At 39.1% G+C, this 18625-nt stretch overlaps 1 protein-coding gene across 1 annotated transcript in view; it reads right to left on the bottom strand.

Moving 5' to 3' along the window:
• Positions 1 to 18625, bottom strand: part of PRKDC (protein kinase, DNA-activated, catalytic subunit) — a 214119-nt gene that overhangs the window by 178817 nt on the left and 16677 nt on the right. The window contains exons 11-21 of the mRNA XM_049633721.1: positions 17495 to 17641; positions 15528 to 15692; positions 14915 to 15083; positions 8848 to 8897; positions 8094 to 8219; positions 6393 to 6545; positions 4797 to 4912; positions 4063 to 4222; positions 3001 to 3087; positions 2425 to 2544; positions 1828 to 1987 (exon numbers count right to left, since the gene is read on the bottom strand). Coding sequence (XP_049489678.1) covers positions 1828 to 1987; positions 2425 to 2544; positions 3001 to 3087; positions 4063 to 4222; positions 4797 to 4912; positions 6393 to 6545; positions 8094 to 8219; positions 8848 to 8897; positions 14915 to 15083; positions 15528 to 15692; positions 17495 to 17641 — 1453 coding nt within the window. The remainder of the gene's footprint in view (positions 1 to 1827; positions 1988 to 2424; positions 2545 to 3000; positions 3088 to 4062; positions 4223 to 4796; positions 4913 to 6392; positions 6546 to 8093; positions 8220 to 8847; positions 8898 to 14914; positions 15084 to 15527; positions 15693 to 17494; positions 17642 to 18625) is intronic.

Here is an 18625-nt window from a genome sequence, read left to right as displayed (position 1 = left end):
ATCACCTAATATAAGGAGAATACATGCAACAATAAAACAGGGAACAAAACCTTACTTGTGGAATCTGTGTAGAGTATACAGGAGTTCCTTTCACTATTAGTGCAACTGTCCTGAAAGTCTGATATAATTTCAAATAAAACATTACTAAAAATAGGAGTTGTCTTTAAGTTTATGGATTTTCTTTTATTATTTACTTTAGCTACTCTCTGTTTTTCCCTATCTTCTAATTGTCTAAAGTACACATATTTATGAATAGCAATATCCTTTTGCTTAAAAGAATCACAGTATCAAGGTACATTGGTGGCTCAGTTAAGTGTCCAACTCCTGATTTCAGCTCAGGTCATGATCTCGTGGTTGTGAGCTTCGGGCTCCGTGGTAGGCGTGGAACCTGTTTAATATTCTCTCTCTCCCCCCTCTCCCCTGCTTGCATGCCTGTGTGCACACATGCTCTCTCTCAAAACAATTTAAAAAAATAATCACAGTATTTTCCCTTATCATTTTTTAAAAAACATAAATCTTTTCTTTTTTTATTCTTTAAAAAAATTTTATTTACTTTTGAGAGAGAGACACACACAGAGGCATGAGCGGAAGAGGGGCAGAGAGAGAGAGGGAGACACACAATCCAAAGCAGGCTCCAGGCTCTGAGCTGTCAGCACAGAGCTCGACGCAGGGCTCGAACTTACAGACCACAAGATCATGACCTGAGCTTTAAGCTGGATGCTTAACCAACTGAGCCACCCAGGAGCCCCGACATAAATCTTTTCAATGAGCTAATTGACAGAACTAAATTCTAGAAAACAAAAAGTACCAACAAAGTATTTGCTATTAGATATCTTCATTTTTTTTTAACTAAGTCCATGTTTTTTAGTGATCTACTCAAATACAGCAATCCTTATATGATGTGAATTTTAAAAGCCTAAGTAACCTATAAACATTAACTTATTTTTTTTTGTCTCTAAATAAGCTTGTTATTGCTAACATTTACAGAAAAATCTCCCAAAATTGTGACTCTTCTTGAACTCTGAATATACATCAAGGGTGTCAGAAAAACAGACTCAGTGAACAAAATGTGTCACACAACTTTCACTTACTATTTCCAAATCAACAATACTTAAGTTGAATAATAAAACAGTTCATGTAGATAAAATTTTACAAATTTAATACTTAACTCACTTAATTTTTCATGACACTAACTTGTAAAGTCTTAGCAATGTTTCACTTTCTCCAGTCTGAATCTTTCTTTTTGCTCCATCTAAGAACAGTGTCCATGTTCATTCTGGTTCAAGTAAATCTGTCCCCCTGAACTCTAATTACTACTTTTCTTGACTGGTCACACTTTTGCCTGGCCCAATCATTTTTTCCTTTGAATCTTTTCCCAAACCGACTATGGCAATTCTTCTAAACTGGCTAACATTAGTGTTTCATCAATTATATTTGGAAAACCAATAAAAATTAACAAAATATAATATTACTGTTAAATTTTCATAGTTTTAATTCCTACTTATTTAACTATTTATTTATTTGCAAGGCAGTGTATTAGGATTTATAAGGAGTTCAATATATAAAGATAGAGTTTTGCCCTTGAAGATTCTATAAATCTTGGTAGGATATAAGTGAATAAAATGAAAACAAGGTTTAATATCTCAAGTATTTTCTTATGTCCCAATTATATTGACTAAATTGGGAATATTACAAAAATCTCAATCAAACATATTTTGAATACGTTAGGCTCAAATTACAGAAGTTGCAGAAATACAAATAGTCCTACTAAAGTTATTACCTTGCCATTTTATTTAAGATACACATCACAATTCTTCCAAACCTTACCTGATAAGGCTGAAATTTTCAGATATCCATCAAGGCTGGGTAAAATGTCTTTATAATAGGGCTGAATTACATGTTTGCAGATGTAAACGGACCATTCTTCTAGGGCATTCAGGCCTACTTCTGCCAGTGGGGGATAGCTCAGGCCCAGTTTAAAAGCCATCTACATATCAATACAAACAAGGTAAACTGAAATACAGGGAATTTAACATTTAAAGAGAAAAAAACACCAATTAGTTGTGGTTTCTAGTGAATAAGCCTTTCTACTGACAGATACTGCTGGAGGTAAGGAGGGGCATCCAAGGTCATTCCTGGGAAAAGGAGCACCACCAGTCTATGTAGCTGGTGTTCTACTGCAAACTTTCAACACAAGGAAAGTTTAATCTTCACATCCACCTGTCAGGGAAGTTCTGAGAGGCCAAACCAAGTGTCCCAAGTCCCAAGGCTACTAAGTGGCAGAAGTAGAACTTGAACCAGGGGTGTCTGATGGGTAAGCACCTGCTATAACTATAGTGGCAAGACCTTGACAGTTCCATGTTTTCTAGAAAACATAACATTATGTGGGGAAAAAAATGGATTTGCTTAAGACAATGTATTTACCTGCAATGCAGGAACATAGGCTCTAATATCAAGTTCAATGATGTCATGTGGCAGGGACAGAATAAAGGTCAAACAGGAGGCCAAAAGTTCATCTTTGTATTGCTTCATTTTAACTGAAACCTTAACAAAAAAGAAAAAGAAAAAGAAAAAGACGGAGCTGTGTACCTGAATAGAGCCTATAATCTGAGAATCAGCTAAAAAATATTTACCCTTATTCTCAAACACAAAAATTGATCACGCAGCTTTTATATGACATGGCTACTGTCATTTACAAAGTAAGCACTGATCTCCAGGAAAAATTCATCTGTTGAAGTACTTAATTCTCATTATATGGAGAGCTAAAGAATCCATTAGTTTTGAGTTGACATCATACAAACTATTTAATGAAAACTCAAGGGACTTTTGAAATACAACGATTTCCTCTGTTAGTGCTTCCTAATCCCTTAACCCCAATCTGGATTAAGCAAACCAATTTTTAAGTCGTTAGATAATTTATGATCACTAAGACTTTTTTATCAACATACTTTAATTTTTAAATAGCCCATGAAAACATTGGATAAATCATTTAAAAATTACCTCTTTACCAAATTTTGCAAACAAAGCAAAGCAAGAATACTTTTCTGGGTCCTCAGGGGACTGTGTCTGACTCTTTAGCCCAACTCCCTGTTGAATAAAGCAGTAAATTAGTAAAGCGAACAACATCATGTAATTCTGTGTCCTAATCTAGCAGTTCCCAGTCTTACTTCTTTTTTTTTTTTTTAATGTTTGTTTATTTTTGAGAGAGAGGGAGAAAGAGAGAGAGCACAAGCCAGGGAGGGGCAGAGAGGGAGACACAGAATCAGAACCAGGCTCCAGGCTCTGAGCTGTCAGCACATGGCTCGACGCAGGGCTCGAACTCATGAACCGTGAGATCATGACCTGAGCCCAAGTGGAACACTCAGCCGACTGAGCCACCCAGGGGCCCCTCAGTCTTACTTCTAAGGAGTGAATCCATTTTCACTTTGCCAACGTCTTGCGCGGAGGGGGAAAAAAACCCAGCTCTGATAACACTTTAGGCAGAGGCCAGAGAGAAGCAAAACGTTAAGGTAATAGGTGAATGACTAGTCAAAAGCCAGAGGCCTGGGTAAGTCCACTTCCCCTTTCCCTTTCCTGTCTTCCAGTACATACACCTACGAACCAAGAGACCCTGCCCACCCTGTGATCAACCGATTGGACTGCTCGGGATAAACTGGAGCATTAGGTGCACTAACCTAGTTATTCTCCAATGTCACTAGCCACCAGATCACCTGGGTGGTCTACTAGCACAGACTGTGCGGCCTTGCCCCCAGAGTTTCTGATTAGCTAAGTCTGGAGAGGGCACAGATTTCTCAGGTAATGCTGATGCTGCTGGTCCTAGGACCACACTTTGACAACCTCTGGTAATCTAACCTTACCAGCCAGATGCTTGTAAAGCAGAGCAGAAAATACCATTAACTTTTTTTACAGTGTCATCCAATTGCAACTCACACTATTTTTAAAAGCACAGAAAATGAGACTTTAAAACTGCAATATACTATACTATTTTATAATGCACTTATACACACTCGTGCAACCTAAAAAACACAGGAATATTCAATGTCCGCACAAAAAAACACTCACCTTAAAATATTTTATTTTCTTGGCATTTCTCACAGCAACAGAAAGCAATTTGTAAAAACCACTGATGAGAGGCAACCGTGTAGACTGCAAAATTAATTCATATGCAAATGAATATACCCATGGCTCAAAAAATTCTACATGTTTCTCAGGAAGAATCTCTCTGTAAAAACAAATTAAAAGCTTAATGTAGAAGTTTTTATCATATAATATTTTTATTCTGCTTCAAAATTATAAGGGATATAATCAAAAAGGTATATGATTCCATTATGTAAATATTTTCATGTTCCTCTTTTCCCGAGGATATCTTTTTTTTTTTTAAGTTTATTTATTTATTTTGAGAGAGAGAGACAGAGAGAGAGCATGTGCACAAGCAAGCACAGAGTAGGGGCAGCAAGAGAGGGAGAGAGAATCCCAAGCAGGCTCCACGCTTTTAGTGCACAGCCCAGCATGGGGCTTGATCCCAGGAACCATGAGATCATGACCCGAGCCGAAATCAAATGTCAGATGCTTAACTGACTGAGCCACCCAGACACCCCTCCCTACCTGAGGATCTTTTAAACAGAAAACGACGATAATTCTAAGCTGGTACATTTAGATATAAAGATTCATATAAGCAATTTTAGATTTTAAGTCTTTTACTTTTTCATCTCATACATCCATAGAAGTGTTTTTCCTATATTATAGCCAATAGCTGGTGATTTCCACCGTTAAATAATTAGAATTTTTTTAAATACCTGCAAATTTCCACCAGGTTAATGAAAGCTGAAAAATCTTTGGGTTTAGCAGGATGCAAGTTAGCAGCTGGATCGGAGGTCGGGATCACCCAAACACCAGTAGCTTCGTTTTCATCCTTGAAAGTAGATGTATCCAAAGACTTTATCAAAGTGAGAAAGGCATATATGGGTCCTCAATTACAAGTAATACAATTTAATAAAGTTTATAATTTAATAAAGATGACAAAGCTCAAAAACATTAAAGAAAAAGACAAAGGAAGTGCCAAAGTGAAGTGATAAAAGAATAGTACAAATACAAAAATATGAAGAGGGAGGGCTATACCTTCTTGAAGGAACTAGCAATGATGCCTTGACAGAGGTACAAGTTCAGAACATTAGAACGTGTCCATAAGGATTTTGAGGTTTCAAACTGAGAAACAGGAATCATTAATAGTATTAAGTAACAGTAACTCACTATGAACAGACTATGTGTCACCAAACTCAGGTGGAAATGTAAAACAAGCAGTTAGAAATACACACTGGAAGCTATAAAGGAGGATTGGGGTGGATTCTAGGTTTACATGGGAAATGGTCGCAGAGGTGACCACTGCCCTGCTGGAGGTGAAGTAAAAAGGGCAGGAAACAGAAGAGAGAAAACAAGAAGAGAAAGGAAGTACAAGGGAAGCCACTGAAGACAACAAAAGTGACAAAGATGCAAGTCCTAAAAAGCAGGTTTGTTGGGAGGACATAGTTCTAGAAGTCCCTGTTGGCAAGTTTTTCAATGAAATTATTTTAGACACGCGCAAAGCATGAAAAATACTGCTGTTCCCATCAACCAGCATAAAAAACAGAACAATGCAAATGCAATACAGTTACTGCTTCCTTTATCTATCCTCTGCATAATCACTCCACTATCTTTTGTCTAACTTCATGGTATTACAGTGCAAGTACGTATGCACTAACGAGCAGAATCTAGTCTCAGAAAAAATCCCTGGGCTGAAAAGCAAATTAGTATTTTCCACTGGAACTCAAGTCCTTTGACACTAGTGTCATTCCCATCGTGCTTTCCTAAAACACACCCTCAGATAAGAGCACAGTGGCTTCTAGCTGGCAGCCTTAAACCATGTCTTATTTTTCACACAGGCCAGGAAATCTGAGTACAGGAAAAAGGGAGGGTGTATTTTCCTTTTCTCCCTATTGCCTATATTCTACTATCTCAAGAACATATTTAACCTTGAACCCAGAGTTCAGCGTTTCCTTAGCTATAAACAAGAGGAATCCCAGGTTTCCCTATCCCACTATAGTAAGTCACCCCTACACAAAGTAAGATCTGACTCTTTACTATTGCTAAGAAATGAGTAACAAGCCTAGGAAACAAATTTTTTAAAATAAATGGTTTTGAAATATTAAACATACAAATTACTTTTTGAACAATATTGAGATAACATTTTCTACACACTGAGCTATTCAGTTAGCAAAGTATCAATGACACACATGAATGCTGCAGAAATCAATTGCCTACAATATTCTACAAATGTGTTATTTTCCCCTGGATGTTTACATACAAAGAGCTGCTATAAAAATGATGCAAAATTATTACTGACAAAAACTTCTAACCTCATATCCCCCAACATTCTGTTTTTCTAGTGTAAGATCCAGTTTCTCAATAATCTTCAAAACTGATTTGACAAATTCATCATACAGCAAACGATTCAGACTTTGAAGGGAGGAATTCACAAAGAGAAATACTTCATCTGCTAAAAGAAAATCCTTTAAAATAAAGAAAATAAGCTTCAAAATTTTATGCAAAAAGGTAGCAGTATCCATATTAAATTATAATGCACATGTGTACTTGCATATTCAGATATTATAGCAACTTCTGTGTAAACTGGAGGAGATTTACCTGGAAGTTTTCAGGTGCAAAATGTAGACACTTTCCTAAATTATTAGGACAGTATCATTTCAGTCAGATAGGACTTAACCCATACATGTAACAGATACTTACTAAGTACAAAGTGGCAAATGAGAAGATTTAGGCCAATCCTCATCAAAGCATTCATCCCACCTAAAGCGTGTATGTAAAAACACTTAGGTATATATACACACACACATATATTACATATACATGTTTGTACAAATACACATGCATGTACATTTATATATATGTGTGTGTAAATAAGCATGCTTACACACATATCTGTATATACACACATACAAGCATACATACACGTGGATAAATGCACACCTATCCTCAGAATGGACTTAAAAATATAATTTATCATTTCTTTAAAAGTGAAACTATTCTGGTGCACCTGGGTGGCTGGCTCAGTTGGTTGAGCATCCGACTCTTGGTCTCGGCTCAGGTCATGATCTCACAATTCATTGGTTCAAGCCCCATGTCAGCTCTGCACTGGCAGACAAACGCTGCTTGGGAATTCTCTCTCTCTCCATCTCTTTGCCTCTTCCCTGCTTTCTCTCTCTCTCTCTCTCTCTCTCTCTCTCTCAAAATAAATAAGTAAACATTTTTTTTAAGTGAAACTATTCTACTATTCCAAAAAATAGGCCAATGACTCTGCCTTTACTCAGGCAAATGTTCTATGGAACTTAACCACAAAACATAGGAACACCTAACATCATATATAAAAAAGAAATATTGTAGGTAAAAGTACTAACACTGCTATACTATTTTACTTCAGTAAGAAAACAACTAAAAACTCCTAAGATAGGAGAAGAGAAATTATCTATGGACACAAATTGTTTTTCCTAGGGTATAATGCTTTGTCAAAGTCTATGCTGAAATGGTGGCCAGAACCTGGCTTAAAGGAGACATTAGAGAAACATCTATCAGAAACATTAAGCAGGAGGCATTATTCTAATCATAAATGATGTAAAAAACCATATACCAATTGCCTTCACACTACTGAGTCAGTGACATTTCTCTTCATCTTTTTTTTTTAATCTTCATCTTTAACAAATAAAAAGAGAATAGCTCTTCCATGGTGATAATACTGTTATACTTTTGCTACCTAAAAGGCTGATCTGTCAGGAAAAATAATTTAGCATCAAACATACTACACTGGCTACTCACAGATGAAATAAGAACTCAGCTATGGCAATTATTAAGTTTATATGAGTTCTATGATTTTGTTCCTAACTGATACCACTTTAATTTTTTATTACATGAAGTACTTTAGCAATAAAACAACTGAATAGTTAGTAAAATATAATTCTGAAATTAGCAAGTCCTAAGGGTAAAAGTATGGAGACTAATAAAGAGGAATTAGAGTACTTTCACGGCTTTAAACAAGTCATTTTTACCATCATCTGGTCACAACTCAGGAGACTTCTAAAAAGATCCAAATAATCTTTATACGTGGGCACTTTCCATTTGCCAGTTCTAACTTCCCCTGATGCACGATAGTCTTCAGATTCAGACTCAGCACCCTGGGCAGGAAGACAACAAACCAATATTTACTGGTGGATTCACAAAATAAGCATGGCTGCCAGAATGTTCTGATTTTCAGAACTGCCTAAGCTAAAACATTCACTAGTCAGATACTAATTTGATTGAGGAAGATAGTATAGCATGAAAGCATAATAAGAAAGCTAAAAAAAAAAAAAAAAAATCATGATTTTTCTAACTGGGACTAAAATAGCGATGAATTAAAAATATCTCAAAACAATGCCCAAGGAATCTGCTAGGGGTCATTTGTCTCATTTTCCTACTCAGGTCCATCTCCCACCTCCTCCTATTTCCTACAACTTCAAGCAACTAAGATATGTCTCCCATGATACGCCTAAGCATTCTGTCTCAGAGTTTCAAGAGAAGCCACCCCCTTCTTGTAAAAATGTGTATATAACAGTAAAGTTACATTTAAGGATGTCCCATAACGTAGGAATTTATTCACCTGAAAAACTATAGAGGCATTATGTCCTACACTTTTCACAATGCAAGGCATGGCTTATAACTAAAAAGGCCATTTTTTTATATTTACAGACTAAAAATCCCAGCATCACTTCTAACTTTCAGTGACAAAAGACTAATTTTCAAAACATTAGATTCAGACTTTACCTTTTGAAGGATCACAGGCTTAGAACATATTCTGATTAAACCCTGATGCACTGAAAAAACAAAATGAAAACAAAAATGAAGGAAACATCAACAAGTACACCCAAACACTCAGTGAAAATGACAGCCACTATTTTACTAAACATAACCGCACCTCTCCATTTTCCCTCTCAAGTCTATTCATATCCGCAGTGTAAAATTTTAGACCATTAAGATTCAGGAGCAAAAGGGAGAAAAAAAAGATTCAAAAAAAAAGGATGAAAAAGGAGATTTTGATCCACCAAAACATCAGTTCCCACCAGGCATCAAAAGATACAAAAGAGGGAGAAAGCCTTAGCTACAGTTAAGGTTTTGGCCAGGGAAATCTCCAGTGCTGAAGTCACACCAGTCCTGTGATCTCCCTGTATCGATGATGTGAGTGCACATGCATGGTGCGAGCCAGGTGTAGAGTGAGTGTTAAAGATGAGGTGAGGTTTACATTCACGTGTATATGCTGTGTCACCGTTAAGATTAGGGGTTGGTCGATAGATTTAGGGGGAAGATGGAGGCGTAGGAGGACGCTGGGCTCACCGCGCGTCCTGCTGATCACTTAGATTTCACCTACACCTGCCTAACTAACCCAGAAAACGACCAGAAGACTAGCAGAACAGAGTATCCGGAGCCAAGCACAGAAGAGAGGCCCACGGAAGAGGGTAGGAAGGGCGGCGAGGCGGTGCGCGCTCCACGGACTGGCGGGAGGGAGCCGGGCGGAGGGGCGGCACGCCGGCCAAACAGAGCTGAGTCTGGCTTGCAAAAGCGGAGGGGCCGGACGGACTGTGTTCCGACAGCAAGCGCGACTTAGCGTCTGGGAGGTCATAAGTTAACAGCTCTGCTCGGAAAGCAGGAAGGCTGGAGGACAAAGGGAGGGAGAGTCGCCGAGCCCCGGGATGACAGAGCTCAGTTTGGCGGGGAAAAAGGCGCTCGCCAGCGCCATCTCCCCCGCCCATCCCCCAGCCAAAATCCCAAAGGGAACCAGTTCCTGCCGGGGAACTTGCTCGCTCCGCGCAAACACCCAACGCTGTGCTTCTGCGGAGCCACCCCTCCGGCAGCGGGTCTGACTCCCTCCGGCTGCCACAGGGCCCCTCCTGAAGTGGATCACCTAAGGAGAAGCGAGCTAAGCCTGCCCCTCCTGCCCCCGTGCACCTTGCCTACCCACCCCAGCTAATACGCCAGATCCCCAGCAACACAAGCCTGGCAGTGTGCAAGTAGCCCAGACGGGCCACGCCACCCCACAGTGAATCCCGCCCCTAGGAGAGGGGAAGAGAAGGCACACACCAGTCTGACTGTGGCCCCAGCGGTGGGCTGCGGGCAGACATCAGGTCGGACTGCGGCCCCGCCCACCAACTCCAGTTATACACCACAGCACAGGGGAAGTGCCCTGCAGGTCCTCACCACTCCAGGGACTATCCAAAACGACCAAACGGAAGAATTCCCCTCAGAAGAATCTCCAGGAAATAACAACACTAATGAACTGATCAAAAAGGATTTAAATAATATAACAGAAAGTGAATTAGAATAATAGTCATAAAATTAATCGCTGGGCTTGAAAACAGTATAGAAGACAGCAGAGAATCTCTTGCCACAGAGATCAAGGGACTAAGGAGCAGTCAGGAGGAGCTGAAAAACGCTTTGAACGAAATGCAAAACAAAATGGAAACCACGACGGCTCGGATTGAAGAGGCAGAGGAGAGAATAGGTGAACTAGAAGATAAAGTTATGGAAAAAGAGGAAGCTGAGAAAAAGAGAGACAAAAAAATCCAGGAGTATGAGGAGAAAATTAGAGAACTAAGTGATACACTAAAAAGAAATAATATACGCATAATTGGTATCCCAGAGGAGGAAGAGAGAGGGAAAGGTGCTGAAGGGGTACTTGAAGAAATAATAGCTGAGAACTTCCCTGACTGGGGAAGGAAAAAGGCATTGAAATCCAAGAGGCACAGAGAACTCCCTTCAGACGTCACTTGATCTTCTGCACGACATAGTGAAACTGACAACATACAAGGATAAAGAGAAAATTCTGAAAGCAGCAAGGGGTAAACGTGCTCTAACATATAAAGGGAGACCTGTAAGACTCGTGACTGATCTCTCTTTTGAAACTTGGCAGGCGAGAAAGGCTTGACACGATATCTTCAGTGTGCTAAACAGAAAAAATATGCAGCCGAGAATCCTTTATCCAGCAAGTCTGTCATTCAGAATAGAAGGAGAGATAAAGGTCTCCCCAAACAAACATAAACTGAAGGAATCTGTCACCACTAAACCAGCCCTACAAGAGATCCTACGGGGGATCCTGTGAGACAAAGTACCAGAGACATCACTACAAGCATAAATCATACAGATATCACAATGACTCTAAATCCATATCTTTCTATAATAACACTGAATGTAAATGGATTAAATGCACCAACCAAAAGACATAGGGTATCAGAATGGATAAAAAAACAAGACCCATCTATTTGCTGTCTACAAGAGACTCATTTTAGATCTGAGGACACCTTTAGATTGAGAGTGAGGGGATGGAGAACTATTTATCATGCTACTGGAAGCCAAAAGAAAGCTGGAGTAGCCATACTTATATCAGACAAACTAGACTTTTTTTTTTTAATTTTTTTTTTAACGTTTATTTATTTTTGAGACAGGGAGACACAGCATGAATGGGGGAGGGTCAGAGAGAGAGGGAGACACAGAATTTGAAACAGGCTCCAGGCTCTGAGCTGTCAGCACAGAGCCTGATGCGGGGCTTGAACTCACAGACCGCGAGATCATGACCTGAGCCGAAGTCAGATGCTTAACCGACTGAGCCACCCAGGCGCCCCCAAACTAGACTTTAAATTAAAGGCTGTAACAAGAGATGAAGAAGGGCATTATATAATAATTACAGGGTCTATCCATCAGGAAGAGCTAACAATTATAAATGTCTATGCGCCGAATACCGGAGCCCCCAAATATATAAAACAATTACTCACAAACATAAGCAACCTTATTGATAAGAATGTGGTCATTGCAGGGGACTTTAACACTCCACTTACAGAAATGGATAGATCATCTAGACACACGGTCAATAAAGAAACAAGGGCCCTGAATGACACATTGGATCAGATGGACTTGACAGATATATTTAGAACTCTGCATCCCAAAGCAACAGAATATACTTTCTTCTCGAGTGCACATGGAACATTCTCCAACATAGATCATATACTGGGTCACAAAACAGCCCTTCATAAGTATACAAGAATTGAGATCATACCATGCATACTTTCAGACCACAATGCGATGAAGCTTGAAATCAACCACAGGAAAAAGTCTGGAAAACCTCCAAAAGCATGGAGGTTAAAGAACACCCTACTAAAGAATGAGTGGGTCAACCAGGCAATTAGAGAAGAAATTAAAAAATACATGGAAACAAACAAAAATGAAAATACAACAATCCAAACGCTTTGGGATGCAGCGAAGGCAGTCCTGAGAGGAAAATACATCGCAATCCAGGCCTATCTCAAGAAACAAGAAAAATCCCAAATACAAAATCTAACAGCACACCTAAAGGAAAGAGAAGCAGAACAGCAAAGGCAGCCTAAACCCAGCAGAAGAAGAAATAATAAAGATCAGAGCAGAAATAAACAATATAGAATCTATAAAAACTGTAGAGCAGATCAACGAAACCAAGAGTTGGTTTTTTGAAAAAATTAACAAAATTGACAAACCTCTAGCCAGGCTTCTCAAAAAGAAAAGGGAGATGACCCAAATAGATAAAATCATGAATGAAAATGGAATTATTACAACCAATCCCTCAGACATACAAGCAATTATCAGGGAATACTATGAAAAATTATATGCCAACAAACTGGACAACCTGGAAGAAATGGACAAATTCCTAAACACCCACAGTCTTCCAAAACTCAATCAGGAGGAAATAGAAAGCTTGAACAGACCCATAACCAGCGAAGAAATTGAATCAGTTATCAAAAATCTCCCAACAAATAAGAGCCCAGGACCAGAAGGCTTCCCAGGGGAGTTCTACCAGACGTTTAAAGCAGAGATAATACCTATCCTTCTCAAGCTATTCCAAGAAATAGAAAGGGAAGGAAAACTTCCAGACTCATTCTATGAAGCCAGTATTACTTTGATTCCCAAACCAGACAGAGACCCAGTAAAAAAAGAGAACTACAGGCCAATATCCCTGATGAATATGGATGCAGAAATTCTCAATAAGATACTAGCAAATCGAATTCAACAGCATATATAAAGAATTCTTCACCATGATCAAGTGGGATTCATTCCTGGGATGCAGGGCTGGTTCAACATTCGCTCATGGATTGGAAGAATAAATATTGCCAAAATGTCAATACTACCCAAAGCACTCTACACTTTCAATGCAATCCCAATCAAAATTGCACCAGCATTCTTCTCGAAACTAGAACAAGCAATCCTAAAATTCATATGGAACCACAAAAGGCCCCGAATAGCCAAAGTAATTTTGAAGAAGAAGACCAAAGCAGGAGGCATCACAATCCCAGACTTTAGCCTCTACTACAAAGCTGTCATCATCAAGACAGCATGATATTGGCACAAAAACAGACACATAGACCAATGGAATAGAATAGAAACCCCAGAACTAGACCCACAAACGTATGGCCAACTCATCTTTGACAAAGCAGGACAGAACATCCAATGGAAAAAAGACAGTCTCTTTAACAAATGGTGCTGGGAGAACTGGACAGCAACATGCAGAAGGTTGAAACTAGACCACTTTCTCACACCATTCACAAAAATAAACTCAAAATGGATAAAGGACCTGAATGTGAGACAGGAAACCATCAAAACCCTAGAGGAGAAAGCAGGAAAAGACCTCTCTGACCTCAGCCGTAGCAATCTCTTACTCGACACATCCCCAAAGGCAAGGGAATTAAAAGCAAAAATGAACTACTGGGACCTTATGAAGATAAAAAGCTTCTGCACAGCAAAGGAAACAACCAACAAAACTAAAAGGCAACCAACGGAATGGGAAAAGATATTTGAAAATGACATATCGGACAAAGGGCTAGTATCCAAAATCTATAAAGAGCTCACCCAACTCCACACCCGAAAAACAAATAACCCAGTGAAGAAATGGGCAGAAAACATGAATAGACACTTCTCTAAAGAAGACATCCGGATGGCCAACAGGCCCATGAAAAGATGCTCACGTCGCTCCTCATCAAGGAAATACAAATCAAAATCACACTCAGATATCACCTCACGCCAGAGTGGCCAAAATGAACAAATCAGGAGACTATAGATGCTGGCGAGGATGTGGAGAAACGGGAACCCTCTTGCACTGTTGGTGGGAATGCAAATTGGTGCAGCCACTCTGGAAAGCAGTGTGGAGGTTCCTCAGAAAATTAACAATAGACCTACCCTATGACCCAGCAATAGCACTGCTAGCAATTTGCCCAAGGGATACAGGAGTACTGATGCATAGGGGCACTTGTACCCCAATGTTTATAGCAGCACTCTCAACAATAGCCAAATTGTTGAGCCTAAATGTCCATCAACTGATGAATGGATAAAGAAATTGTGGTTTACATACACAATGGAGTACTACATGGCAATGAGAAAGAACGAAATATGGCCCTTTGTAGCAACGTGGATGGAACTGGAGTGTGTGATGCTAAGTGAAATAAGCCATACAGAGAAAGACAGATTCCATATGTTTTCACTCTTATGTGGATCCTGAGAAACTTAACTGAAACCCATGGAGGAGGGGAAGGAAAAAAAAAAAAAAAAAGAGGTTAGAGTGGGAGAGAGCCAAAGCATAAGAGACTGTTAAAAACTGAGAACAAACTGAGGGTTGATGGGGGATGGGAGGGACGGGAGGGTGGGTGATGGGTATTGAGGAGGGCACCTTTTGGGATGAGCACTGGGTGTTGTATGGAAACCAATATGACAATAAATTTCATATATTGAAAAAAAAAGATACAAAAGATATCTACATCAAACAACATGCTAGGTATTCATCATTCATCATCATCAAAACAAGGGTGAGTTCCAAACTCACCCACAGTACTGATGCAATTCCAGAGAACTGGTCCTTTCCCCACCAAGGCTAGGAAAACTTTTACTATGGCTTTACAACACACTGACTGCATTTTCGGACTATATTGTGGGAAACTGTCTATCTGTGCCACAATGAGATGTTCCAGAACTGGAGTATACACCTCAGGAACCTAGCAGAAATGGAGAGCAAACTAAAAGTTAGAGAAGGAAATAAATAAATATAGGAATGATATAAATATCTACAATAATTACAACTCAAGTAGACACATACTAGATAAATGAAAAACCTGGCTTATACCTAATCTACTAATAAGCTTAACACTGTGACTGCCTAAAAAAATCAAGAGTAAAACTGTCTGAAACTTACGGTGCAAACTACCCCAAGCAGCAATCTTAATCTTTTTATAAAAATGGAACAAATAACAAATAAGTTTTCCTGCTTTGGATAACAAAAAGTCAAGCTTCGTGACAATAATTAACACAAAATACTAATTAAAAATGTCTTGATCACAACAGTGCCTATACTGAATGCATACAATTCCTATGACACCGTCAAATTATCTGAAGAACTGAGATTAATTAAAATAGTGCTCAGTTTAATTAATTTCACTTACTGTATCAAGGTAAAGCAAAACACTTCCAACAGACTGGAGGAAACTTGGCATGTGGTAAATGTGGTCATCAGCAGTGTCTGTCTGGGTGAGGAACAGCTGTTTGCACCGCTGAATGAGCTCTACATACATGAAGTCAACATCTTTTGCATTTATAACCTTGCAAGGCTTTCAGAAAGGTAAACAAAAGTCTATCAATCTCGTCAATGTCAAAATAATAAGATTTAAAGTATCATGTTAAGCCATGTGATTATAAACTGAATATCAACAAACTTTTTAATGGAGATGAAACACAGTTATAAAATATATCTCATAAAGATGCTTTTAAAAATAATCTGTTACTCTAAATATTTATTTATACACAAAACATCTATTGATTGTCGACTATCCTAGATATTGCTTAGATGGCAGCTACCAAAGACCAGTAAGATGTGGTCTCTGCACCGTGAGGCTGGTCACCTAGAAGGGGAGACTGAGAAGTAAACACAAAGCTGGAATTCACTACTACACCGTGCTGCACACTACATCCGGAGCCACCTGTGTCACTCACAAATCTGATAATGCTACTATCGAGCTTCAGATTTTTCAAAGGCTTCTTTGGAGTTCAGATCTAATCTAGCTTCCCTGAGGATCTGACTAGTTCATCTTTGTAGACTCCCTCTCCCTTCATTCTTGACTGTCACGCACCAGCTACACTGTGAACATATCTAACCACAGTGAACAAGTTGAAGTTGGTCAGACCACAGTGTATAAAGTTGGAAATTCCATGTTCTTGGCGTGCCTGGGTGGCTCAGTCGGGATTGAGCACCTAACTCTCGATTTTGGCTCAGGTCATGATCCCACAGTGGTGGGATCGAGCCCTGAGTCAGGCTCTGCACTGGGCATAGAACCTGCTTAACATTCTCTCTCTTTCTCCCTCTTCCCCTGCCCTGCTCGCGCATGTGCATGCATGCAAAACTCTCTCAAAAAAAAAAAAAAAGAAAAAAAAAATTCCTTGTTTTCATTTACATCTGAGCCTCTTCACATACAGGTTCTTCTGCCCTAAATATAAAGGACCCAACAGAGACAAATGGAAATAAAGATTTAAACAAAGCAAGAGGAGGAAAGATGATTTGGAAGCAAGTGAGGAAATTATCAGAAATGGAATGAGTAGTAAGAGTAGAAAGCTGGGAAGAGGGACTCTCCTTCCCTGAAAAAGAGAGTAGACACTGATTGGGCAGATCTGTAGAAAGAGAAGTAGCAAGCCATTTTCTCTATAAAGTAGAAGTCACAGAGATCCACTAAGAGGGAAATAACTATAGTTACCATCAATATTCTTTTTTTTTTTTTTTTTAATTTTTTTTTTTCAACGTTTTTTTTTATTTATTTTTGGCACAGAGAGAGACAGAGCATGAACGGGGGAGGGGCAGAGAGAGAGGGAGACACAGAATCGGAAACAGGCTCCAGGCTCTGAGCCGTCAGCCCAGAGCCTGACGCGGGGCTCGAACTCACGGACCGCGAGATCGTGACCTGGCTGAAGTCGGACGCTTAGCCGACTGCGCCACCCAGGCGCCCCAATATTCTTAAATACACTCCTGTCATAAGAACCTTTCTAAAACACTGTGTAACAGCAATTAAAATTTTACTTCATAAATAACAGGCAGCATAGCGTAACTGAAAAAATGACTTCAATTTATATCATAGCTCTGTCAATTACTATGTCCTTTGACAAGTTACCTAATTCCTGTGGGTCTGTTTCCTCATCTGTAAAGTGGAATGATACTCCTAAAAGCTTATAGGAGAGTTATGAGAATTTGAGGTAATATGTGCACAAAATCCTAGTACATAGTTGGCACTGAAAAATCAAGTTAACAACAAAGCAAGTAGCAATACTGTCACAAGTGTGAGATGCTGTTCAAAAACACAATAAATTATATTCCTTTAAACACTCAAATGAAATAAAAAGATCAGAGTAAATTAACGGGCCATACTCCTGCAAAAAGTCCATATCCACGAATTGCAATGGATAAATCCTTGCTGTTTGAATCCGTGTTCCTGATGATTCCATAGAATTGCTCCATAAAGTACTGCAGTTTATTCTTATGCATTTCTGCATCTTTTGCCACCATAAAAGAAATCTGCAACGGCATAATATTTACTTTTTAGGAATATTTAACAGCAAAACAAAAGAATAAGAATCTATACAAACGTAAAAAGGGTAGATTGTTGAACTAGATATTATCAATATGTTGTTGTAATTCTACACAATTGCTTTTACTGACAAAGAACTACTGCTCTAATCTGCTTAGTCTGCATCAAGTTCAGAAAAGACACTCTCTTAAACAAGGCTTTATTATACAGGATACATTTTTCCTACAGAAAGGGACTGAAGATGATCAGGCAAATGTAGAAAGCCATATGCACAAAAACAAGGTGTTGCATTTAGGTCTCCCAATGTAGCAGGAGGCCTAGTTAGACCTCATGTGTAACTCACAGTGTGTTACACTGTTACACGTGTGTAACTCACCTTTCAAAAAAATAAGCTATACACTGAAGCTTGAATTGGGTGAGGCAAGGGGAAAAAGTACTCTGAGAAGCAAGTAGATCTCTATCTACCAAGGGACAGTAACCTAAATGCAAGAACTAACACAGGTATTCAAGAAAGCATTCCTAATTTCAACACAAAGACTGTCCAAGACAAGAACAGAGAGAATCTAGAGAATTATCAGAAGCAGAAAACAGGTATCCACACTTCCATTGCCAAACTACCAACACACACCCCAATCCCACACAAAACCATTTATTTTAGAAGAATGGGATATCACATATACTGCCTCAGAATTTCCTTCTTCACGCACATCAAGAACATGTTCCTCTGATCTCATGGTGTGGGAGTTCAAGCCCTGGATCAGGCTCTATGTGGACAGCTCAGAGCCTGGAGCCTACTTCCGATTCTGTGTCTCCCTTTCTCTCTGCCCCATCCCCCCACTCACGTTCTACCAAAAATAAACATTAAAAAAAAATTTTTTTTAAAAGAACATGTTCCTTCAAGAAGTAAACAAATACTTGTTCACTTTATGAATATATTTTAATGTTTTCACATTTATACACTATTTCTACAA

This window comes from Panthera uncia, chromosome F2 (genome assembly GCF_023721935.1).
Source record: "Panthera uncia isolate 11264 chromosome F2, Puncia_PCG_1.0, whole genome shotgun sequence".
Classification (NCBI taxonomy): domain Eukaryota; kingdom Metazoa; phylum Chordata; class Mammalia; order Carnivora; family Felidae; genus Panthera; species Panthera uncia.
Note: the sequence above shows the minus strand (reverse complement) of the source record. Positions and strands in the feature narration are given on the sequence as shown.